The sequence below is a fragment of the Bos taurus genome, chromosome 2 (genome assembly GCF_002263795.3).
Source record: "Bos taurus isolate L1 Dominette 01449 registration number 42190680 breed Hereford chromosome 2, ARS-UCD2.0, whole genome shotgun sequence".
Lineage (NCBI taxonomy): Eukaryota > Metazoa > Chordata > Mammalia > Artiodactyla > Bovidae > Bos > Bos taurus.
Genome location: NC_037329.1, coordinates 24,045,558 through 24,071,374, shown reverse-complemented (window position 1 = coordinate 24,071,374; position 25,817 = coordinate 24,045,558). Strand labels below are relative to the sequence as shown.

At 40.1% G+C, this 25,817-nt stretch overlaps 1 protein-coding gene across 3 annotated transcripts in view; it reads left to right on the top strand.

The window, feature by feature from the left end:
* Nucleotides 1-2,453: 2,453 nt before the first annotated feature.
* The window catches only part of PDK1 (pyruvate dehydrogenase kinase 1), a 42,272-nt gene continuing 18,908 nt past the window's right edge, over nucleotides 2,454-25,817 (top strand). Inside the window, exons 1-8 of one of the 3 annotated variants that reach the window (XR_009490589.1) lie at nucleotides 2,454-2,736; nucleotides 4,503-4,644; nucleotides 7,972-8,043; nucleotides 12,493-12,677; nucleotides 12,979-13,074; nucleotides 14,063-14,140; nucleotides 15,864-15,940; nucleotides 17,757-17,855. Coding sequence is in view for 2 of the 3 variants with exons in the window: in NM_001205957.1 (NP_001192886.1) it covers nucleotides 2,535-2,736; nucleotides 4,503-4,644; nucleotides 7,972-8,043; nucleotides 12,493-12,677; nucleotides 12,979-13,074; nucleotides 14,063-14,140; nucleotides 15,864-15,940; nucleotides 17,757-17,855 (951 nt within the window). In the remaining variant the exon portion in view is untranslated. The remainder of the gene's footprint in view (nucleotides 2,737-4,502; nucleotides 4,645-7,971; nucleotides 8,044-12,492; nucleotides 12,678-12,978; nucleotides 13,075-14,062; nucleotides 14,141-15,863; nucleotides 15,941-17,756; nucleotides 17,856-25,817) is intronic. The other 2 variants (NM_001205957.1, XM_024975305.2) reach the window with 2 other exon arrangements.

Genomic DNA, 25,817 nt, shown 5'->3' with positions numbered 1-25,817 from the left:
CTTCCTTTATGGAGCAGGCTGTCTAATATTTGAAGATATGTGTAAAACTTCGACGGTGGTGGACTTTACATAATGTGCTTTCAACAAATATTCATAGTATAGATGAAGGAAGGCCACATTTGGAGGGTACAGAGTATGGCTGGTAGGACAGCAAATATATAAAAAAGATTTGATCACTTTCTCTGCTGCTGCTAAGTCACTTCAGTCGTGTCCAACTCTGTGCGACCCCATAGACGGCAGCCCACCAGGCTCCCCTGTCCCTGGGATTCTCCAGGCAAGAACACTGGAGTGGGTTGCCATTTCCTTCTCCAATGCATGAAAGTGAAAAGTGAAAGTGAAGTCGCTCAGTCACGTCCGACTCTTAGTGACCCCATGGACTGCAGCCTACCAGGCTCCTCTGTCCATGGGATTTTCCAGGCAAGAGTAGTGGAGTGGGGTGCCATTGTCTTCTCCGACTTTCTCTACCTATCTCATAGTCTTATGTTCATACTGCTTCCTCTAAGAAATTTTTACCAAAATGGTAACAACAACCAGGTTAACAGATATCTGAAAGAACTCTTAGAGGCACCACTTTTGGAAAATATGTTTAAGTGCTGCTTCTACCCCAACCCTCAACTACCTACACCTATAAAGGTGGTCAGTGTTTTTCTTCGAGCTAAACCTGTGGGACTAATGAAACTGAGGGCAGTCAACAGTTTGATCCCTTAAACTATAACTTTTGCTTAATCAGTAATATCAGTAACTTCACTGATGAAACTTGCCTTAACTGTTCCTGCACACTGCACACCCTTCGTCAGGTAGCTTAGACAATCATAAGACTCCTTTAGCTGTCCTCTAGAGGCAGTACCTCTGATGGGTGGATCACTATAGTAATGGTTTCAAAAGTTGTTTTTCAGGAACATGGAGCTAGTCTTGCCCAGTTCAGATCAGTTGAGACCACCAACCATTCAGCTGGGCCTGCTGAAGTGCTGGATGGAGAACCTCTTGACATCAGAAGGCCAAACACTCCACCCTTAGATGATACCACCCTGCCATTTTCTTCACCTTTTTCTTATCTCCAATCACCTTTCCCCAGGCCTCAGGTCACCCAACTTCTTTGTCCCATAAATATCCCAAGCTTTTTCTCTTAGGGAAGGTGAATTTAAGATTTGGTCTTCCTTCTCCTCTCTTGGCTGCCTCATGACTAATAAACCTTTCCCCTGCAAACCTTGGCATCTCAGAGTGTGGCATGCTGCATGCTGGGCAAATGAATGCAGTTTAGTAACACTGCTACTGCTGCTAAGTCATTTCAGTCGTGTGCGACTCTGTGCGACCCCATGGACTGCAGCCTATCAGGCTCCTCTGCCCGTGGGATTTTCCAGGCAAGAGTACTGGAGTGGGTTGCCATTGCCTTCTCTGTTAGTAACACTAATACACCCTAAAAAGACATTCATCTCATTCTTTACACATACATTTTTATACAATCCAAGATCCGAATATGGAGAATAGAACTGTTCTTCTAGACCAATAACTGCTGTAAATATTTATGTATATACATACACATATATATAAAATCTTAAAATTGTATAATATATAAAATATATATTTTAAATTAAACTACACACCCAAGGAAAAGTAATTTTGTTGGCATCTAAGACATAACAAACCACTGGGATTAGATATATGTAGAAGGAGCAGTGGCGAGAAGGGACAGTGGTGACTTTCACTGTAGACACCCTTTGCAGCTCTGAAAGATTAAATCGAAATTAGAAATTCTCTAGTCTTATATTCACTATTTGGAAACTACAAAGGTTGGAGCAATCAAACTGTGACGCTAAGACAGTTAAAGAGAAGGGCAGTCGGAGTTGTCGGAGCCTTTATATACAGTGCTGTCTAGGCCAAGAATGACAGTAGACAAAGCTTCAAGTTGAGCCGTCAATTCTCTTCTCTTGCGACGGGAGTCGTTGCGCTATTATTTAGGGCCACACTCTATAGTGCTCACCATGTGTACTTATGTATCACTGTTTGGCAAGGGTCTGCTCTGAAAATTTTGAGGGTCTCAGTTTGCTCCTCCGTAAAATATGGGCTTGTTTTTTGGAGCGTTTCTGGAACACGCTCTAAGCAAGACACTGTGGTGCCTGGAAGCGGATGTCGATCCTGTGCTAGAGGTTTTCGGCGGAGGACAGGAGACCTGAGGAAGCAGGAAAGTGGGCTTTGTTTCCAAAGGGCTGTGACTGTGCGCGCCACACCAGGAGAGGCTCGTAGCTGCCCGGCCTCCACGCGAAACCCCGCCCTCCCGCTCTTTCGGCCCCGCCCGGGGCGCGGGGGGCGGGACTTTGACTCGGGGGCGGTCCGCACGCGGTCCCCGCCTCCTTCTCCTCCCCAGGCCCCGCCCAGCGGCGCGGAGGGCCGGGCTCCGGCAAGGGGGGCGGTGGCCGCGGCGGTGACAGCCGCTCCCCGCCCCCGAGGCCGCCACGTCCCTCACGTACCACCCGGCCGAGCGGCGGAGCGGCGACCTGGCGCCCGGGGCTCCGGCTCCTCCGGCGCGGCTCGACATGAGGCTAGCGCGGCTGCTTCGCGTAGCCACCTCGGCCGGCCCGGGCCCCGAGCTGCGCGCCGCCGGCCCTAGCGTCAGCCGCAGCCTCACCTCGGACTCGGGCTCCGGCCCGGCGCCCGAACGCGGCGTTCCCGGCCAAGTGGACTTCTACGCGCGCTTCTCGCCATCCCCGCTCTCCATGAAGCAGTTCCTGGACTTCGGTGAGTAGGGCCCGGGCTTTGGGCCTTCCTGCGCAACCCTAGCCGGGATCTGCGGCCGCTAACCCGGGCCGGGCCCGGCCCGCGCGGGTACCCTTTCGTCTCCGGCGCGCCCCCTTCCTCAACGTCTCTCCTCCGGCGTTTCGGGCTCCTCCTCCGTCCCTCGCGGACGGATCCCTCTGCTCAGGTGCAGGCGTCCGCGCCCCCGAGAGATAACTGGGAGAGTGTGCCTTTTTCTCGTGTATTGTTGAAAAACAAGCCCGGGCCCAAGCTCGTTTCAGCGCACGTGTGCACCTCCGCGCTCGCAGCCAGGCCCTTTCGGAAGAGGCCAGCCCGAGTGAGAGGCGAGTGTGCTGACACCTCCGGGAGTCGCGTTCAGATTCTGCAGAGTGTTGATAAATGCTTAGTTTTGCATATGATGATTACATAAAAGTGGCGTGCTGATAGGGGAAGCAGGTTCTGACTGGCCCGGTGTTTCATAGAATGTTTTCCTTGCCACTGGCTTAAGAGTTTCCACCAACCGTACAATTCATTTCGTCAACAAGAGTTCGCAGCACGTGTAAAGTGCATGGGTACAGTATGCTGTGGGGTTTGTTTACCGAAGTGACTCTCCACTTTCCTCTTTCTCAAATGAGTGCTTCCTGGTTTTCTCTAGAAAAGATGCAGAGGAATTGCAAAGTCAGGCATTTAACTTTAACTTATCATAGCAGGGCGCTAAGATGAAATGGGAAAACTAGTCAAGTCAAAATTTCAAATAGACAAGAGTTATCTTCTGCATTGTGAGTGCGGTTTGGTCACCAACGGATCACTAGTGGCTTGAAAGATAGCAGCGTAGTTAGCCACTTAATCTTAAACTTGTGGTTTACAGTGTCGATTTTGTTTGGTTCAAAGCTCTTGGTTTTTGTTTTTACCTTAAAATGACTGTAGTGTTATTAAGAGGGTGAATTTGACCTCTTTCCCAACTATGCCATTAAACTTCCACAAGAAAATGTTTTCTTTTAATACGATTATTCCTATTGACAATCTCGTTTTTGCTATGGTTGTCTCTTGCTAAAAGAGCAAATCAGTGAGTTTAAAATGCATCACTGAAATAACATGACTTTTTAGTTTGACTTTAAATGGAACTGCTTGCCAAACGCGATTCTACAGCTGTTCTGCTTAGCATCTTGAGTAGGAGTGGAGGAAGGAGCAGATTGCTTTCCAGGAATCAGACAATTAAATAGAACCTACTGGGGGAGAAGCTTGAAGATGATCGCAGAGCAGGCATTGGCAGCTTTTGCTTTCTGTTGCCGGAAAGACTACTCTTCATTTACTCTTTGCGTATGGCAGTTAGTATAGTGGTTCTACCTGGACTCAGTGAATCTTCTCGTGAACATGTCAGAATTTCCACTGCTTCTTAGACAGGTTTTTCTTATAAACCTAAAGTTAGGAAACAAGTTTTTAAAACGATAGCAACAGGTTATATAGGATAGGCTTTTTACAGGTCCTACGTTAATCAGACTGCACCTTGCTCAGACTTGCCTAGCTTGTCTTAGTTCTAAGATGGGAGATGTGAATAATGGAGACAGGAAAATAACCTCACTGATGCTCTACAGTGTGGTTGGAAGGTGGTTCAGAATGTCGCACAGCCCTAGAGACTGGACTGTCTTGTCCCTTGCTCCTCTTCTTGCCTTGTCGTTATGGTGATGATATCACTTGACAAATAACTCTGTGTTTGTCTCTGCCTTATGGCTTCCACTTACTGCTGTTCACACTGTATTTGGTTTCAGGATCTGTGAATGCTTGTGAAAAGACCTCATTTATGTTTCTACGGCAAGAGTTGCCTGTGAGATTGGCAAATATAATGAAAGAAATAAGTCTTCTTCCAGATAATCTTCTCAGGACACCGTCAGTTCAGTTGGTACAGAGCTGGTAAGATTCACTGTTCTTGTGTTTGCAATTTGAGTAGTGTTGTAGACTTTACCCAGAGTTAAAGCAAGTACTTTTTTACTCTGCAGTGGTGTCTCAAGGTAGTAGCAGCATTCCTCCTCCTTTGTTGGGGTGTAGCTGGGCTTCAACCTGAATCCTGGACTGTACTACCTTTTGGTTTTGAAAAAACAATCAAATGCACAGAAATACAGACACTATATTTAAGATTTGTGTTATTAAATCTCCAAGGATGTTATTTTATAATGTAATAAAAATATCTACCATAAGTTGATAGTTACCTTTAATCCCTTCAATAACCTTGCCCAGTAGGCATCCGTTTTACAGATGAAGAAATGGAGGTACCTACAGATTAAGTCCTTTGCCTAAGGCAAAAACATTCCTGGTAAAGCTGGGATTCAAACTCAGATTTGTTTGTCAGAGAAGGCAATGGCACCCCACTCCAGTGCATTGGAGAAGGAAATGGCAACCCACTCCAGTGTTCTTGCCTGTAGAGTCCCAGGGACAGGAGAGCCTGGTGGGCTGCCGTCTATGGGTCACACAGAGTCGGACACAACTGAAGTGACTTAGCAGCAGCAGCAGCCAGTACTCTTGCCTGGGAAGTCCTATGGACGGAGGAGCCTGGTGGGCTGCAGTCCATGGGGTCGCTAAGAGTCAGACAGGACTGAGCGACTTCACTTTCACTTTTCACTTTCATGCATTGGAGAAGGAAATGGCAACCCACTCCAGTGTTCTTGCCTGGAGAATCCCAGGGACGGCAGAGCCTGGTGGGCTGCCATCAATGGGGTCGCACAGAGTCGGACACGACTGAAGCGACTTAGCAGCAGCTTAGCAGCAACTGCTTTATGTTGAAGTCAGATTAATAAAATGTGTTAAAGGGTATACATTTTTTTATAAACTAAATTTATCTTATTGAAGTATATCTTTATAAGTCACAGAAGTTAAAATATTTATTCTATCATTTAAAAACAGTTAGAAGTTATTAGTGGCAAGCCACTCCAGTACTCTTGCCTAGAAAATCCCATGGATGGGGGAGCCTGGTAGGCTGCAGTACATGGGGTTGCTACAAGTTGGACGCCACTGAGCGACTTCACTTTTACTTTTCACTTTCACACAATGGAGAAGGCAATGGCAACCCACTCCAGTGTTCTTGCCTGGAGAATCCCAGGGACGGCAGAGCCTGGTGGGCTCCCGTCTATGGGGTCGCACAGAGTCGGACACGACTGAAGCGACTTAGCAGCAGCAGCAGCAGAAGTTATTAGAATTGTGTAGAAACTATGATCTCTCTTCTAAAAATGACAGTGGAGCTATTAAGGGTGTGCATGCATGTGTGGCCACCTGTATACAGCCTTTCTTGTTAATGTTATTAAAAGTGTTACTCTGTTAACCACTATACATTTCAAACAAAAGAGTTTGCCAGAGTTCAGTCTTAAATGGAAAGAGTCTTAAATGTTGCAAGGCATTTCCCAATTATGATTTATGGAGATCCTAGCTTTCCTGTTGTAACCAATATAATTATGGGAGAAGCTGATATAATGTCAACTTTTTAAAATAAGTGAAAGAAATATGACTGCTCCATAATTGATAATCCGATACTCTCCAGTCCAAAAATGAAATAGTTAGAAATGTGGTTTAAGTAAGAGACATTTGTTTAGGAACTCTGATGCAGGGAGAACAGATAATTTTCTATGGAGGTTTATTCCTTTTTAAAAAAAAAATCATGAAAAGTAGAATATGTTATATTTTTTAAATATCGGTGCCTAACACATTGTAGATGTTGACAATTTGATGCCAAAAACTCTGCCTCTGTTCACTGGTGCTGAATTGAGCCTTGAAGCCAGTTTTAGGTGAAGTAGAAAAGAATAGCTTTATTGCTTTGCCAGGCAAAGGAGGACACAGCAGGATCTTGCCCTGAAAAACTGTGTGTCCCAACCCAGGGATGTTTGGTGAAGAGTTTTATAGCAGTGGTTCAAGGAAGAGGTTGCTGATAATGATCAGGGTACATGCAAGCCTTTAATCTGGCCTCAGGTGGTCTCCTGATGAGCTTCTTGAGATTATCAAACCTTCTGGAATGAAAAACGCTAATATCTTTCCTTTGTTGTGCATGTTAATGCTGTAAAAGAATTCAGAGATGTGTATCTCTTGAGGGGAAACCAGACTGACTCCAGGTTTGCACTGTTGTCTCTTGGCCGCTTCTCCCTTGTCTCTGCATCATCTCTCTTCCCTGATTAGCTCCTGTTTGAACCTGCCCTTTGGACCTCAAGGAAGGTCATGGAAACTGGAATCCTATTCCCTACAAATATGAAATGGGAGACATGGAAAGGCTTCTGTGCCCAGGAGCCCCACAAGGTCCTGCTTGGTTTCAGTATCTTCTGAATAAAAGCATAATTGTTCTTGCCAGTGAAGAGTAAGGGTTAAGTCATGACAGTAGACTCAGAATCACTAGACTTTGGAATGCCTTGGCATGCTGTAGGGCATATTGTTTGTCAGAAACAACTTTCCAAACCAACATGGGGATTTGCAGATTTTTAAAACACTTTCACTGCCCCTGGACGCCTACTAAAATATGGCAGCTGAAGGTCCGGCCAGAGCAGACCCTACACTAAAGAAGGTCATTGAATGATAGGTGTTTTGGCTCTGGCCCTCCACTGCCATTGTGCTCTGCTGCATGACCTTCAGAGAGGATTTGACTTTCCTCATTTTGCTCCTTTACCAGGTGATTTGCTCCATCGTATTTTTAGGTAAATTAAAAATGTGCATTTTCATGACTTTTGTGTTTTCAGTTGTTTAGAAGAACCATGTGTTAGATTGTAGACTTTCAATAAGCATCTGCTGACTGGACCTAACATCTAAAATTAAGGTTTTAAAACAAAGACATTTAAGTTAGATTCTTAGACCAGGGTAAGCTGGCCTCTGCATTTTACTGAGACTAAGACAAGTTAAAGTCATTTGCCCAAGATCACATAATTGTTGGTGACAGACTCAGTTCCCATGACCATCAGTATATTTATACTGTGATGTACAGTGGTAATTTTAAGAAATATAAAAACTACTTTGAGTAGAGAACTTTAAAAAAAGTAGGAAATTCTTAAATCAAATTTAACCTAAGCTTTTAGGAGAAAATGTACCTTCTAATTACTGGCAGGGACTTTGCTTGAATGTGAATGGGTATACAAATCCCACTTCAACCATAATTTGCTAAAAATTAATTAACAGTAAAGAAATGTTTAAAATGCCTCTTGATCATTTTCACAATATTAGACTTTCAAAATGTAAAAGAACAGTCTTACAAGGGGTTGATTTACATTTTAGGTATATCCAGAGTCTTCAAGAGCTTCTTGAGTTTAAGGACAAAAGTGCTGAAGATGCTAAAACTATTTATGAGTAAGTACAGTTGTTTTGCCTTATTTGAACATCATATAAAACATCGTCATATACTCTTTGAACATCATATAAAAATGTAAATGTATTGCTATTGGATCATTTTAGGGAAATTGATTAACTTTTGGTTTTTCACTGCTTTAGAACATATGATGGTATATGTTTCTTGTCACAGTCCATACAGGCCAGCCAGGTAACATAAATTCAGAAATTGGACTGGGCATAAGAAGAACTTCATGTTTCTCTTCACTCTAGTGTAAAGAAAGATGCAGTTCAAATCTGGTGATCTGATGTTGATGTGGTCTCAGGGCCACTTGGATGGTAGGAGACTGGTAAAGACTTGGTAATGAGCACTTGCTTCTAAAGGACAGCCTTTCAGCTCTACTGACCATTGCCGAGCAGAAACACTGCCCAGATCATATGATATGTGTGTGTGTTGGGGGGCGGGTATAAGAAAAGCTGCAAGTCTAGTTATTTTTGTTTTTTAAGTTAGATTTCCTAATTTTGAAAGATTGGAAACTAAACCTTCAACAAACACTGAAGGCCTGCAAGACAGAAACTTGTCTCTAGTTTATGAACTGTGGTCTGCGAGACAATGTAAGTAATGTGACCTATTAATAATCAACATACCAGGACTAATAAACCTCGTAATCCCCTAAGGCAAGTTACCTGCTTATTCCAGTGAATGTTACTCAGAACTTAAAGACTGTTTCTGTTGTTGTCCTCCAAGTCCATTACACATTTTTTTTTTACTGTCTTTAAAGGTGGTAGCAACATTTCACTTTTTAAACATGATTTTGGTTTGAAAATAACACCAAGAATTTGCGTAGGTATGCAGCAAAATTTACACAGATGATGTCACTTACTCTTTAAAATGACTCTACTGAAATAATACTATCTGTGCAAAAAGAGATGCTATCTGTGGACAAAAAGTCTTAAAATAGCATTAGGCTCACATGGACAGCAAATGGATTTAGACCCATCCAGTCTAACTTAAAAGTAAACCTTATGCTGAAAAACCTTCGGAAAATAGTCATTCAGACCTGAATTTTAAAAAAATATCGTGAGCAGCCAGGCAAAATAATACTACTTTGGTTTTGACAAAAAAAGAGAGATGTGAAATAAATGATTAAGAAGTAAATAGAAATGATGAATTGTTTTCAAGGAGTTTGTTGTTTGTATTTTGGATTAACAGTTTGGTTTTGAAACTAATCATAAACTAGGAATTCCAAAAATATTTTGAGCAATGAGAGCATCATTGGAATAGGTTAATAGTAGTCAAGATGATGTCTCTGAAGACTTTGAATGAGGAAGCAGTCATTTGGAAGTGTGAGTTCTGATGGCTGTATTACAAGGTAGATTTTGTTACTTCACAACTAAGACTTCTTTCCTCTTTTATTTACTTCTTTAAATTAGCCATGCAGTTCAGTGCACTTTAGTCACTGGGTTGTGTCCGACTCTTTGTGACTCCATGGACTGCAGCACACCAGGCTTCTCTGTTTATCACCAACTCCCAGAGCTTGCTCAAACTCATGTCCATTGAGTCAGTGATGCCATCCAACCATCTTATCCTCTGTCATCCCCTTCTCTTCCTGTCTTCAGTCTTTCCCAGCATCAGGGTCTTTTCCAGTGAGTTATTTCTTTGCATCAGGTGGCCAAAGTATTGGAGCTTCAGCTTTAGCATCAGTCCTTCCAAAGAATAGTCAGGACTGATTTCCTTTAGGATGGACTGGCCAGATATCCTTGCAGTCCAAGGGACTCTCTCAAGAGTCTTCTCCAACACCACAGTTCAAAAGCATCAGTTCTTCAGCGCTCAGCTTTCTTTATGGTCCAGGTCTCACATCCATACATGACTACTGGAAAAACCATAGTTTTGACTAGATGGATGTCTGTTGGCAAAGCCATGCAGTAGTGTCTTCAAATGACAGAAATAGAAAAGCTGGATGGCTTGAAGATTTTTCTATGAACACACATTCACCTTTTTTTCTCCCATTTTTTTAAACTCATAGAATGGAATTAGAATTCCTTTCTACTTTTCTTAGTGGCCCTTTCTCTCTTGAACCTGGGAAATGGTTCCAAAACACACAGCCTTTATTGGCTCATTCATCTTCATTCCTTACAGAGCATGTGTTCTCTAGAAGCAAGTGCTCTGTCTTCTCTTATGCTGGCTGTGCCTGGATCCCATCCTCATAGCAGGTGTTGAAATAATCTTAGTTGATGATAGTTAAAGAAAACCCTTCACATTTGTAGGATTGTGTTTTGTGGCAGCCTTACTTTTAGGAGTTCCAAGAAAATAATTACATTTTACAAGTTTTTTTTTTTGTTTTGGAGTTTCTTAACATCCCCATGGAAAAGAAATGCAAAAAAGCAAAATGACTGTCTGAGGAGGCCTTACAAATAGCTGTGAAAAGAAGAGAAGCGAAAAGCAAAGGAGAAAAAGAAAGATATAAGCATCGGAATGCACAGTTCCAAAAAATAGCAAGGAGAGATAAGAAAGCCTTCCTCAGAGATCAATGCAAAGAAATAGAGGAAAACAACAGAATGGGAAAGACTAGAGATCTTTTCAAGAAAATTAGAGATACTGAGGGAACATTTCATGCAAAGATGGGCTCGATAAAAGACAGAAATGGTATGGACCTAACAGAAGCAGAAGATATTAAGAAGAGGTGGCAAGAATACACAGAAGAACTGTACAAGAAAGATCTTCATGACCCAGATAATCACGATGATGTGATCACTGACCTAGAGCCAGACATCCTGGAATGTGAAGTCAAGTGGGCCTTAGAAAGCATCACTACGAACAAAGCTAGTGGAGGTGATGGAATTCCAGTTGAGCTATTCCAAATCCTGAAAGATGATGCTATGAAAGTGCATACTCAATATGCCAGCAAATTTGGAAAACTCAGCAGTGACCACAGGACTGGGAAAGGTCAGTTTTCATTTCAATCCCAAAGAAAGGCAATGCCAAAGAATGCTCAAACTACCACACAATTGCACTCATCTCACATGCTAGTAAAGTAATGCTCAAAATTCTCCAGGCCAGGCTTCAGCAATATGTGAACCGTGAACTTCCAGATGTTCAAGCTGGTTTTAGAAAAGGCAGAGGAACCAGAGATCAAATTGCCAATATCTGCTGGATCATAGAAAAAGCAAGAGAGTTCCAGAAAAACATCTATTTCTGCTTTATTGACTATGCCAAAGCCTTTGACTGTGTGGATCACAATAAACTATGGAAAATTCTGAAAGAAATGGGAATACCAGACCACCTGACCTGCCTCTTGAGAAACCTATATGCAGGTCAGGAAGCAACAGTTAGAACTGGACATGGAACAACAGACTGGTTCCAAATAGGAAAAGGAGTTTGTCAAGGCTGTATATTGTCACCCTGCTTATTTAACTTCTATGCAGAGTACATCATGAGAAACGCTGGACTGGAGGAAGCACAAGCTGGAATCAAGATTGCCTGGAGAAATATCAATAACCTCAGATATGCAGATGACACCACCCTTATGGCAGAAAATGAAGAGGAACTCAAAAGCCTCTTGATGAAAGTGAAAGAGGAGAGTGGAAAAAGTTGGCTTAAAGCTCAACATTCAGAAAACGAAGATCATGGCATCTGGTCCCATCACTTCATGGGAAATAGATGGGGAAACAGTGGAAACAGTGTCAGACTTTATTTTTTTGGGCTCCAAAATCACTGTAGATGGTGACTGCAGCCATGAAATGAAAAGACGCTTACTCCTTGGAAGGAAAGTTACAACCAACCTAGATAGCATATTCAAAAGCAGAGATATTACTTTGCCAACAAAGGTCTGTCTGGTCAAGGCTATGGTTTTTCCTGTGGTCATGTATGGATGTGAGAGTTGGACTGTGAAGAAAGCTGAGTGCCGAAGAATTGATGCTTTTGAACTGTGGTGTTGGAGAAGACTCTTGAGAGTCCCTTGGACTGCAAGGAGATCCAACCAGTCCATCCTCAAGGAGATCAGTCCCGGGTGTTCATTGGAAGGACTGATGCTGAAGCTGAAACTCCAGTACTTTGGCCACCTCATGCGAAGAGTTGATTCATTGGAAAAGACCCTGATGCTGGGAGGGACTGGGGGCAGGAGAAGGGGACGACAGAGGATGAGATGGCTGGATGGCATCACCGACTCGATAGACATGAATATTCGTGAGCTCTGGGAGGTGGTGATGGACAGGGAGGCCTGGCGTGCTGTAATTCATGGGGTCACAAAGAGTCGGACACGACTGAGCAACTGAACTGAACTAACATCTCTATAGAGATGGTATATTTTATTATCTGAAATATACTTAAATAAGTGTAAGAAAACATGCCTTGATGCTTCTTTTACTGAATTAGGCATTTCTTGTCTAGTATAATTGGCTAAATTTAGATTTTAGTATCACATTCACTTGCCAAAATATTTGGCTGTTTTGACAGACAGGTTTGTTTAGCTTTACAGACACTGTGATACGGATCAGGAACCGACACAATGACGTGATACCCACAATGGCTGAAGGTGTGGTTGAATACAAGGAGAGCTTCGGGGTGGATCCTGTCACCAGCCAGAATGTTCAGTATTTTTTGGATCGTTTCTACATGAGTCGAATTTCAATTAGAATGTTACTTAATCAGCACTGTAAGTGTCTGGAAGTCAAGAGAAGAAGCTAAATAATCTGTGTTGGTACATTTTACATTTATTTAGAAAACTTCCTTTTAGGGAGAATATTTACTTTTACTTTTTTTTTGTATTAAGGAAAGCAAATAGACTGCCATTGAAAGGAGGTTTTTAAATTTATGTTTAACGTTATGTAGAATGTTTATGTTTTAAGGAAAATACTTGTTCTACTGTTTGATACCAATTAGAGAAACAGTATTCAAATCCAGACAGCGGCATTATGTATTTTAGCATATTTTATTTGTTTTTTAATTTTTTATAGCTTTATTATTTGGTGGAAAAGGCAAAGGAAGCCTATCTCATCGGAAACACGTCGGAAGTATAAATCCCAACTGCAGTGTGGTTGAAGTTATTAAAGGTAAATGCGTTTCTCCTTTCAGGAAGAATGCCAATTCAGAACTGTTGAGTGCTATTAAAACAGTTATTTGAATCATGAGATAGAATGATATAACCCATGCATAGGTTTGAAAATGCCTTTATAATGCTAATTGTGCACTATGTATAGGATGAATGTTTTGTTGATGCCGTGCTTTATTAGGCAAAAGGTGAAGATATTATAAGAGTATCTATTTGACTTCAAAATATTTCCTTATTCCCTCCTTTCTAATAATTCATAATAGTTTGGCTTGTATCTTGCCACAGCTTTTTCTGTTTGAACCATATATGCTTGTGCACGCACATAATTGTTGGTCTTACATTGCTGTTTTTGGAACATGGGGTAGTTTGTGTATGTTTTTCTATAAATTTACAAACATCGTGCCATGTATAGTACACGTGGGTATACACCAGGTCTTTGAATGACTGTTAGGGATGTATCAGACTGTATTAATCCGTACTCCTATTGATGCATATTTCTGTTGTTTCTATCACCAACAATATTGCAGTAGACATCCTTATATATGTGCTGACTTTTGCTAGTATTTTAGAAGGCAGGGTTTCTAGAATTAAAAATATTTTAAATGTATTTAAAATTTTATAACTCCAAAAATGTATCAAACAATGAATGAAAGTGAGTATTCCCTAAACCCTTACCAACTCTAAATTTTATTTACATGTATTGTAAATATTTTCTTCAATCTGCTGGTTTTCTTTTTACTTTGTTTATGGTTTCTTTTTCCATACAGATATTTGAAAATTTTTTGGTAATCATATCTGTCACTTTTTGCTTTATACGGCCTTAGGCTTTGTCATGTCATACTTTAAAAAGACCGTCCCCAAACTAAGATTATTAAAGTATATTTTTTTCTGTAGAAAGCTTTAAAATTTCATTTGTCTATATATTATTGCCATCTTCATGAAGCAGAAGTAAATTTATTTAATGACTTTTTTGTTTTGATTCACACTAGATGGCTATGAAAATGCTAGGCGTCTGTGTGATTTGTATTATATTAACTCTCCCGAACTAGAACTTGAAGAACTAAATGGTAAGCCTGATGCCTTTTCCTAAATGATTAGTGTTATGATTACCTGAGAAGGAATGATAAGTTAGATGTGTTTTAATATAAAACAACTTGTTTATTGGATATGAAAGCTGAGGGAGAGAAATCATGTTAAAAATATTTGTATTTATGTGTTTGTACGTATATATGTATATTTTTTAATTTAGTTGGATTTTTTCTGAAAGACATTTTGCCTTTTTCTTTCCCATTTTCATTATTTTAATTGATAATATTGATTCTTTGCATATTTTTTATTTCCTGGTTAGTCACAGAAAAAAGTGATCCTCCTCTGGTGGCTCAGATGGTAAAGAATCTGCCTGCAATGCAGGAGACCTGGGTTTGATCCCTGGGTCGGGAAGACCCCTTGGAGAAGGGAATGGCTTACCCACTCCAGTAGTCTTGCCTGGAGAATTCCATGGACAGAGGAGCCTGAGCCTGGTGGGCTACAGTCCATGGGGTCGCAAAGAGTCAGACACGACTGAGCGACTAATGCTTTCAAGAAAATTACATCTGACTTTTATATGTACTTCATGGGGTCGCGAAGAGTCGGACACGACTGAGCGACTGAACTGAACTGAACTGAATGTAAGGTTTACCCTTTAAGATTTCTACTTCCTGAGTTTCAAACCAATTTTTTATTGTCGAGGAAGTAAAGACTGGAGATGTGAAAGAAGAAAGAAAGATGTCCATCTGTTGGAGACTCTGATTATTTCTGATGGTCTTCTTTTGGACACAAAAGGTTTAGATGCCTCGGAAGGAGATTGATGAGTCTCTCTCTGTCTTCCCTGGAGGTAGGGTAGTTTGACAGAGGGAGACATTACCTCAGTTAGAATGACTCTGTAAGAAGCATAAAATTAAATAGGCTTCTGCTGAGTTGTATTCTGGACCTTAGAGTGGGAGGGCAGTGGAAGAAGTTGCCCCATTGAAAATAGAGTTGCCTGGTTTTTCTAAAGCCATAATAGTACATTCAGTGAATAAGAACCACAAGGCACAAGTGACAGTTTGGGAACCTGAACTGCTGTGGGCAGTTTCCAGATGTACCATCTGTGTTTCCCAGAGCCAGTTTATTCATTGGAGAGTCTAGCTTATTGGCTGAATGAGAATTCTGAGGTATGGCGACTCTTACTCCTTTACTGAAAGTTCTGGTTTGCTTATTATCTGTTCTCTACCCCCAGCTAGGCTCCTCTTACATGTTTGAATGTAGAATTAGTGGCCCTTGATAAGTCAATGCTAGCTCAAAGTTTTTATTTGAATCTATATGCACAGAAATGCCCAAAATAAAACAAAGCATCCCACCTGGGTGAAACAATTAAAAAATGGCTTTTTAAAGAAAGAATGTATTTATGTGAGTTGGACCATGGAATTTAAAGACTTTAACACTTCTTTTTGGAAGGAAAAAATTCTGACCGTAAGACTGAGTGTCTTAAACAGACTCAACCATCATAGACAAGAATGGGAAGATGGGTTGGTAGATGGTTATGCAGGATTGCAAGAGTGACTGCAGGACTCATGTTGTCACAGGCAGGTATAAATTGTGTGAGCCTGGCATTCAAACACAGATACAGTAAAAAACTGGTGTAGCCCTTCTCCCCCCAGTAGTACTATCCTCCATAGTAAATGTTTTCTTTTCAGCACTACACAATATATTCTTTAAAATGCTTTAAGCACATCTCTCTGTACTTTCATATTTTTCTCTTCTGCTCTGTAGCAAAATCACCAGGACAGCCAATACAAGTGGTTTATGTACCATCCCACCTCTATCACATGGTGTTTGAACTTTTCAAGGTTTGTAACATAGTATTACATCACCTTTATCAGTCCTTTCCTAAGGTTAGGAATCTGCTTTGAAAGTTTAAATACTCTACCAGGTTTTCCTCAGTTTCATTAAAAGATGCCCTTTGGTGTTTCATGGCACATCAGTGCAGATAAGCTGTTGGTCAACACTGATGCCCTCAGTGTAGTGGTAAGCTCAGACCTGGGGCTCAGAAAGACCTGGATTTGAATTCCAGTTCTGCCACCTAAGATGTGTGTGACCTTGTGCAAGTCTCTCAACCCCAAGCCTCAGTTTCCTCCTCTGTCAAACAAGGATATTATTATTATCCAGGTTGTTACGAAGATTGAGAATAATATCCTAAATGTCTTATACAATGGCAGCACGTTATACGTGTTTGATACAATTTTATTTGTAGTTTTATAAAGCAAAATGTTTAGAAGAATGATTCTCCACCCCTAAAGGACCACAGTCCCACTGTCATACACATTGTTGTATGCATTTTTTTGGAGAAAGTCACTTACATTGACTTATGTGACTTCTGCTGTTATATTTGCTCTTTACAACAAAATTTGAAAACTAAATACAATTGTGCTCGTAATGTTGAGAGTACATTTTTTTCTCAGCACCATACCAAAGACAGTTGCTGGTAGACAGGAAAGTGTGTGATGAGGAGTATGGGTCCATGGGGCTGAAAATATTACCCCACATCAAGCCTGTAGTCTCTCTCAGTGTGGTTACCATGTCTTCAGCCAGGAGCAGGTGGAAGAGAGACGAGGTGGCTTTCAGCCTGATCATGAAAAAAGAAAAATACACTGAAACATAGAAAAACTGGCTGACTGTCTTAGAATAACAAAGATTGAAAAATGTTCTTGGTTCTAAGACAGCAAGAATGTATCTAATATTTTACAAAAATCTTTCTACCAAAGTGGTTAAATGAATAAATGATTTGCACTTAAAGGATTAAAAGTAATTTTTTCCTTGAAATTTCAGTCACCTAAAGATCTCATTCCCTATGATGCTTAATAAAAGAAACATTACCATATTATGTAACAGACTTTATATCATATCAGTAATAATGGCTTCCATCTGAAACCTGATCTTAAATGGCCTTCGGTAGAGATGACAGAATCTCTTCCTCGGGAGACTCTGTCCTGATTGGTGTTCCAGGGCTACACACTCCAAGTGCAGTCCAGCCTTTTGCCTTTTAAACTGTATCTAGTCTTGGCAGTTCCTGCTTCAACGCTACATGTCGTGTTATTGCTTAGTGCTTATGCTCTGTTGACATCGTGTACCCTGTGTCCTTTAGAAATTGGTCAAAACTGTTTTACTGTGTAAATAAATATTCTGGTTTCCAATTAGTAGAAATTAGATTTATTTCTACATCATAATAAGACTTGCTATTAGTACTAAATGAAAAAATCGCTTTTTCTTAATTTATGCAATTATGACAGCAGTTTATGACAATTAAAATGGTTCTTTAAAATAGAGATGAGACTGTTTTCAAAAATAAGATTTGCCCATTGTCTCCCAAATTATAAAAATATTTGGGTAGAATTTTCTGCTTTCATATAAAGCTGGTTAAAAATGTTGAGATTCTGATTTTAGAAAATATTCAGAATTTAGTTGGGATTTTTACCTACCAAGTCCTCCAAAACTGACTTATTTTTTAGAAGTAGTTCTTTAAATTTAGTTATGAATTACAATTCTTAGGCATGTTTTCATTAAAATTTTTAAAAATATCAAGGAGTGCATATATACTTGAAAATTGTACTTAATTTCTCTCCTTCTTTAAAGTTGTATCTTTAACATAACCCTTATGTATTTCAGAATGCAATGAGAGCAACGATGGAGCATCATGCTGACAAAGGTGTTTATCCGCCTATTCAGGTCCATGTCACACTGGGTAAAGAGGATTTGACTGTGAAGGTAAGTGCTGTTTTTTTAAATTTTTAAAAACTAATGTACAGACATGTACATGTTTTCCAGAAGACATAATTTATTCTTAGAAAGAAAGAAATCCTGTTCCTTCTAGATAATAAGCACATCATTTCATTTATCTGGCAGGTTATGAAATTTTCCCGTGAATCTGTTTCTGTTCTGACCCTTCATCCAGATGATTCAGGTTAAAGTAAACCCTGGAGACAGACAGTTTTGTAGAATCATGTCTGTCTAGTTTGATATCTACTTTGATAAGTAAAATCTAAAATATTTGGGTATTTACAGTATTATGTAGATAGTACATAATTTCTCCTTTTTAAACCATGTTTTAAAATCTGCTTTTAAGTGTTTCATTTGATTTTCCTAACAGCTCTTCAGTAAGGGGCAAAGGTAATTTTATTCTCAATTTTACAGAAACTAGACACAGTGATTAGCTCATTATTAAATAGCCAATAAATGACACAGGACAGGATGTCAGTCCTTTGACCCCTGTTAAGTTTCTGAGTCGTCCAACTCTTTGTGATGCCATGGACTCCTGCACGCCAGGCTCCTTTATCCTCCATAATCTCCCTGAGTTTGTTCAAATTCATGTTCATTGACTCTAGTCCCAAGCCTTTTCTACTACATTTTTCTTAGATAGCTCAGTTTCTTAGAGTATGATGATGTTTCTCTTTTTTAAATAATCATTTAAAATTTTGTATTGAATTAATAAATGCAGAGAGATGAAAATGAAATATGTCAGTTCCTTGCCACTTGTAGGTCACTACTCAGAGACAGTCTTTTTGTTATTTCTTTTCATATTGCTGTAGTTGAAAGACATTGTCTAATATTGCTGTTTATGAAATTAAAATTTTTTTAACAGCAAATATTGGCTTTTGGTTATGGTAGCTTAGGAGTTAGCTCTCTTAGAGCATCTCCCCTCTGAGTTGCCTAGCCTCAGTTGCCATTTTCCCAGTATTTAAGTCCATACGTGGAATTCCAGACTAGAAATAATCATCTTTCAGAGACTTTGAAGATATCTAGTGCTTTTTTTTAAATACACAATTCAGTGGTTTTTAGTGTGTTCACAAGGTTGTGTAACCATACCACTGTTTAATTTCAGAACATTTTTCTCAATCCCAAGAAAAAAACTAGTGCTCTTTAACAGTCACTCCTCATTACTCCCTCTCCCCACCCTTTGGCAACCACTAATCCACTTTCTTTGTATGGACTTCCCTATTTTGGACACTTCATAAAAATTCAGTCATACAATATGTAGTCTTTTGTGACTGACTTCTTTCACTCAATATAATGTTATAGCATGTAGCCATTCATTTTTTGTTGTTGTTGTTATTATAAATAATGCTGCCATTTGTGTATAAGTGAACATTGGTTTTCGGGTCTCTTATGTATATACCTAAAAGCTGAATTGTCTATAGGTAACTCTGTTTAACTTCTGAGGAATACCAAACTTATTCTAAAAGTGACTGTACCATTTTACATTTCCATCAGTAATGAGTGAAGATAGCAATATTTCCACATCCTTACCAACATTTGTTATTGTCAGTCTTTTTGATTATAGCCATTCTATTAGATGATAGCCATTCTAATATTTCATGGTATTTTTTTTTAAGTGTCAATTAAGATCCTTTGCTCAGTTTTTAAGTAGGTTGTCTTTTTATTGTTGAATTGTAAGAGTTTTCTCCATTTGTTTATTTTCTATTCTTGATACTAGTCCCTGATGAGATATATGATTTGCCAGTGTTCTCCCATTCTGTGGCTTACCTTTTCACTTTCTTGAGTGTTCTTTGAAACACAAAGATTTTAATTTTGAAGAATTTTAATTATTCTGTTTTTTTTCATTTATTGCTTGTGCTTTTAGTGTCACATGCAGGAAGCCATTGCCTAATTCAAAAGTCACAATAATATATGCCTTTGTTTCTAAGAGTTTTAAAGTTTCAGTTCTTACATTTAGGTCTTTGATCCATTTTGAGGTAATTTTTGTAAATGATTTGAAGTAGAGAATCCAGTTTCATTCTTTTGCCTGTAGATAATCTGGTTGTCCCAGTACCATTTGTAAAAAGACTATTTTTTCACATTCGAATTTTCTTGTCATCATTGTCAAAATTTAATTGCTTGTAAATGTATAGGTTTATTTCTAGATTCTCAATTCTATTCCATTGGTCTGCATATCTCTCCTTAGGAACATTTTGATTATTATTTCTTGGTTGTAAATTTTGAAATTGGCAAATTTCAAACTTTGTTGTTCTCTTTCAACGTTTTTTGGCTATTGTGGGTTCCACGCATTTTCATAAGAATTTTAGGTATCAGTGTGTTAGTTTCTGCAAAGAAACATCAGCTTGAGTTTTTATGGGGATCAAATTCATTGTTTAAATCAAGTAAGTCTTCCAGTTTGTGAACAACAGGATTTCTTTACACTTATTTAAATCTTTTTTCAAGCAATGTTTTCTGACTTTCAGTGCACAAGTCTTACACTTCATCTATTAAGTTTGTACTTAGATATTTCATTCTTTTCGGGGCTTTTTAAGTGGAATTGTTTTCTTAATTTAATTTTTGAATTATATATTGCCAGTATATAAGAATATAAGTGATTTTTGTGTATTGATCTTGTATCTTGCAACCTTGCCAAAGTCATTTATAAGTTCTTATAATATTTTTTGTGACCGCTTTAGGATTTTCTCTACACAAGATCATGTCATCTACAAATGGAGATAATTTTACTTCTTCCTTTCCAATCTGATTTTTTTTTCTTTGCCTAATTGGTGTGTCTAGAACCTCTAGTACAGTGCTGAATAGAACTGGTATCTTTTTCTTTTGCTGATCTTAGGAGAACTTTTAGTCTTTTTTTTCTTCTTCCATGTTTATTTTTGTTGTTCAGTCACTAAATCATGTCTAACTCTTCGATATAATGAGCTATTTTTTTATTATGCTATTAAGAACAAACATTTATTTACTTATTCAACTGAATTCATTAAGTATTTGATCTGGGCTTAATAACCCTCTCAATTCCCTGGCTTTTGGCACATTTTAGACACCACCCTTATAGCAGAAAACAAAGAATAACTAAAGAACCTCTTAGTGAATGTGAAAGAGGAGAGTGATAAAGAGGAGAGTGATAAAGTTGGCTTAAAATTCAATGTTCAGAAAACTAAGATCATGGGCATCTGGTCCCATCACTTGAACACAAATGGGAAAACAATGGAAACAGTGAGATACTTTATTTTTGGGGGCTCCAAAATCACTGCAGATGGTGACTGCAACCATGAAATCAAGACACTTGCTCCTTGAAAGAAAAGCTATGACCAACCTAGACAGCATATTGAAAAGCAGAGACATTACTTTGCCAACAAAAGTCTGTCTAGTCAAAGCTATGGTTTTTCCAGTAGTCATGTATAGATGTGAGAATTGGGACCATAAAGAAAGCTGAGTGCTAAAGAATTGATGCTTTTGAACGGTTGGAGAAGACTGTTGAGAGTCCCTTGGACAGCAAGGAGATCCAACCAGTCCATCCTAAAGGAAATCAGTCCTGAATATTCATTGGAAGGACTGATGCTGAAGCAGAAACTCCAATACTTTGGCCATCTGATGCGAAGAAGTGACTCATTGGAAAAGACCCTGATGCTAGAAAAGATTGAAGGCAGGAGGAGAGGAGAATGATAGAGGATGAGATGGCTGGATGGCATCACCAACTTGATGGACATGAGTTTGAGTAAACTCCGGGAGTTGGTGATGGACAGGAAAGCCTGGTGTGCTGCAGTCCATGGGGTCTCAAACAGTAGCACGTGACTGAGTGACTGAACTGAACTGATGCACACAGCTGGGGCTTCCCAGGCGGCACTAGTACAGAGAACTTGCCTGCCAGTGCAGGAGACTGAGAGACTCGCATCTGATCCCTGGGCAGGGAGGATCCCCTGGAGGAGGAAATGGCAATCCGCTCCTGTATTCTTGCCTGCAAAATTCCATGGACAGAGGAGCCTGGATGGCTGTAGTCCATGAGGTCGCAAAGAGTTGGACGCGACTGAAGGACTGAACATACAGCACATACATACAAGTTAGGTTTCCTTTAAAGTGAAAGCTTTCAGTCTTCATCACTAAGCGTGATATCAGCTGTGGGTTTTTTGTAAATACTGTTCATGAGGTTGAGAAAGCTTACTTTCATTCCTAGTTTGTTAAGTATATATCATGAAACTGGCTTCCCTGACTCAGTGGTTAAAGAATCCGCCTGCCAGTGCAGGAGACATGAGTTTGATCCCTGGGCTGGGAAGATCTCCTGGACGAGGAAATGGCAACCCACTCCAGTATTCTCGCTGGGAAATACCATGGACGGAGGAGCCTGGTGGGCTACAATTCATGAGGTCACAAAAGAGTCAGGCAGGACTTAGTGACTAAACAACAACTACAACAGTATCATGAGAGGATGTTGGATTTTATCAGATGCCTTCTCTGGGTAGATTGGGATGATTATGTGGTGTTTGTTCTGAAGTCTACCAGTTGGTGTATTAGAATGATTGATTTTTGTGTGTTGAACCAACCATGCATTTTGGGGATAGGCCTCACTTTCTACATTTTTTTGAGGATTTTCGCATTGATATTCATAAGAGATATTTATCAGTATGTAGTTTCTTGTGATATCTTTGTCTGCTTTTGATATCAGGTAATACTGGCCTTCTTGAATAAGTTGAGAAGTTCTCCTTCCTTGTCTGTATTTTAGAAGGTTTTGAAGGATTTGTATTCATTCTTTAAATGTTTGGTAGAATCCACCAGTGAAGCCATTTGGGCCTGTTCTTTTCTTTGTGAGAAGAGTTTTGATTACCAATTCAATCTCTTCATTTGTTATACATCTATTCGGATTTTCTATTTCTTTCTGAGTTACTTTCTGTAGTTTGTCTAAGAATTTGTCAATTTCACCTAGGTTTTCTTATTTATTGGTACACAGTTGTTCATGGTTTCCCATCATAATCCCTTTTATTTTCTGTAATTTTGGTAGTTGTTGTTGTTGTTGAGTTGCCAAATCATGTCCGACTCTTCGTGACCCCATGGACTGCAGCACACCAGGCTTCCTTGTCCCTCATCATCCCTGGAGGACACCCAAGTTCATGTCCATTCAGTCAATGATGCCATCCAACCATCTCATCCTCTATTACCCTCTTCTCCTCCTGCCTTCAATCTTTTCCAGCATCAGGGTCTTTTCCAAGTCAGCTGTTCACATCAGGTGGCCAAAGAATTGGAGCTTCAACTTCAGCATCAGTCCTTCCAATGAATATTCAGGATTGATTTCCTTTAAGATTGACTGGTTTGATCTCCATGCTTTCCAAGGGACTCTTAATAAGAGTCTTCTCTAGCACCACAATTCAAAAGCATCAATTCGTCAGTGCTCTACCTTCTTTATTGTCCAGCTTTCAAATCCATACATGACTACTGGAAAGACCATAGCCTTGACTCTGCGGACCTTTGTCAGCAAAGTGATATCTTTGCTTTTTAACACAGTCTAGGTTTCTCATAGCTTTCCTGTTTGGAAGGAATCATCTTTTAATTTCATGGCTACAGTCACCATCCACAGTGAATTTAGAGCCCAGTAAGAGGAAATCAGTCACTGCTTCCACCATTTCCCCTTCTGTTTGCCATGAAGTGATGGGACCAGATGCCATGATCTTCAATTCGGTTCAATTCAGTCGCTCAGTCATGTCCGACTCTTTGCAACCCCATGGACTGTAGCACGCCATGCCTCTCTATCACCAACTCCCAGAGTTTACACAAACTCATGCCCATTGAGTCGGTGATGCCACCCAACCATCTCATCCTCTGTCATCCCCTTCTCCTCCCACCTTCAATCTTTCCCAGCATTAGGATCTTTTCAAATGAGTCAGCTCTTCGCATCAGGTGGCCAAAGTATTGGAGTTTCAGCTTCAACACCAGTCCTTCCAGTGAATATTCAGGACTGATTTCCTTTAGGGTGGACTGATTGGATCTCCTTGGAGTCCAAAGGACTCTCAAGAGTCTTCTCTAATACCATAGTCACATGCATGGGGAGGCCATGATCTTAGATTTTTTTAATATTGAGTTTTAAGCTGGCTTTTTCACAATCCTCCTTCACCCTCATCTAGAGACTTTAGTTCTTCTTTGCTTTCTGCTGTTAGAGTGGTATCATCTGTATATCTGAGGTTGTTGATATTTCTCTTGGCAATCTTGATTCCAGCTTGTAACTCATCCAGCCCAGGGTTTTGCATAATATGCTCTGTGTATAAGTTAAGCAAACAGAGTGACAGTAAACAGCTTTGTGATACTCCTTTCTCAATCCTGAACCAGTCAGTTGTCCCATGTCCAGTTTTAACTTACGCTTTTTGACCTGTATACAGGTTTCTCAAGAGACAGGTAAGGTTGTCTGGTGTTCTCATCTCTTTAAGAGTTTTCCACAGTTTGTTATGATCCACACAGTCAATGAAACATAGGTAGATGTTTTTCTGCAATTCCCTTGCTTTTTCTATGATCCAGCGAATGTTTGATCTCTGGTTCCTCTGCCTTTTCTAAACCCAGCTTGAACATCTGGAAGTGCTCGTTTCATGTAATGCTGAAGCCTAGCTTGGTGGATTTTGAGCATAACCTTACTAGTATGGGGGTGCTTCTTTGGTGGCTCAGATGTTAAAGAATCTGCCTGCAATGCAGGAGACCCAGGTTTGCTCCCTAGGTCAAGAAGATCCCCTGGAGAAGGCCATGGCAACCCACTCCAATATTCTTGCCTGGAGAATTCCATGGACAGAGGAGCCTGTCCATGGAATCAAGAAAATCAGAGATACCAAAGGAACATTTCATGCAAAGATGAGCTCTATAAAGGACAGAAGTGTTATGGACGTAACAGAAGCAGAAGATATTAAGAAGAGATGGCAAGAATACACAGAAGAACTGTACAAAAATGATCTTCACGACCCAGAGAATCATGATGGTGTGATCACTGACCTAGAGCGAGACATCCTGGAATGTGAAGTCAAGTGGGCCTTAGAAAGCATCACTATGAACAAAGCTAGTGGAGGTGATGGAATTCCAGTTGAGCTATTCCAAATCCTGAAAGATGATGCTGTGAAAGTGCTGCACTCAATATGCCAGCAAATGTGGAAAACTCAGCAGTGACCACAGGACTGGAAAAGGTCAGTTTTCATTCCAATCCCAAAGAAAGGCAATGCCAAAGAATGCTCAAACTACCGCACAATTGCACTCATCTCACATGCTAGTAAAGTAATGCTCAAAATTCTCCAAGCCAGGCTTCAGCAATATGTGAACCGTGAACTTCCTGATGTTCAAGCTGGTTTTAGAAAAGGCAGAGGAACCAGAGATCAAATTGCCAACATCCGCTAGATCATAGAAAAAGCAAGAGAGTTCCAGAAAAACATCTATTTCTGCTTTATTGACTATGCCAAAGCCTTTGACTGTGTGGATCACAATAAACTATGGAAAATTCTGAAAGAGATGGAAATACCAGAACCACCTGACCTGCTCTTGAGAAACCTATATGCAGGTCAGGAAGCAACAGTTAGAACTGGACATGGAACAACAGATTGGTTCCAAATAGGAAAAGGAGTTTGTCAAGGCTGTATATTGTCACCCTGCTTATTTAACTTATATGCAGAGTACATCATGAGAAATGCTGGACTGGAAGAAACACAAGCTGGAATCAAGATTGCCGGGAGAAATATCAATCACCTCAGATATGCAGATGACACCACCCTTATGGCAGAAAGTGAAGAGGAACTCAAAAGCCTCTTGATGAAAGTGAAAGTGGAGAGTGAAAAAATTGGCTTAAAGCTCAACATTCAGAAAACAAAGATCATGGCATCCGGTCCCACCACTTCATGGGAAATAGATGGGTAAACAGTGGAAAGTGTCAGACTTTATTTTTCTGGGCTCCAAAATCACTACAGATGGTGACTGCAGCCATGAAATTAAAAGATGCTTACT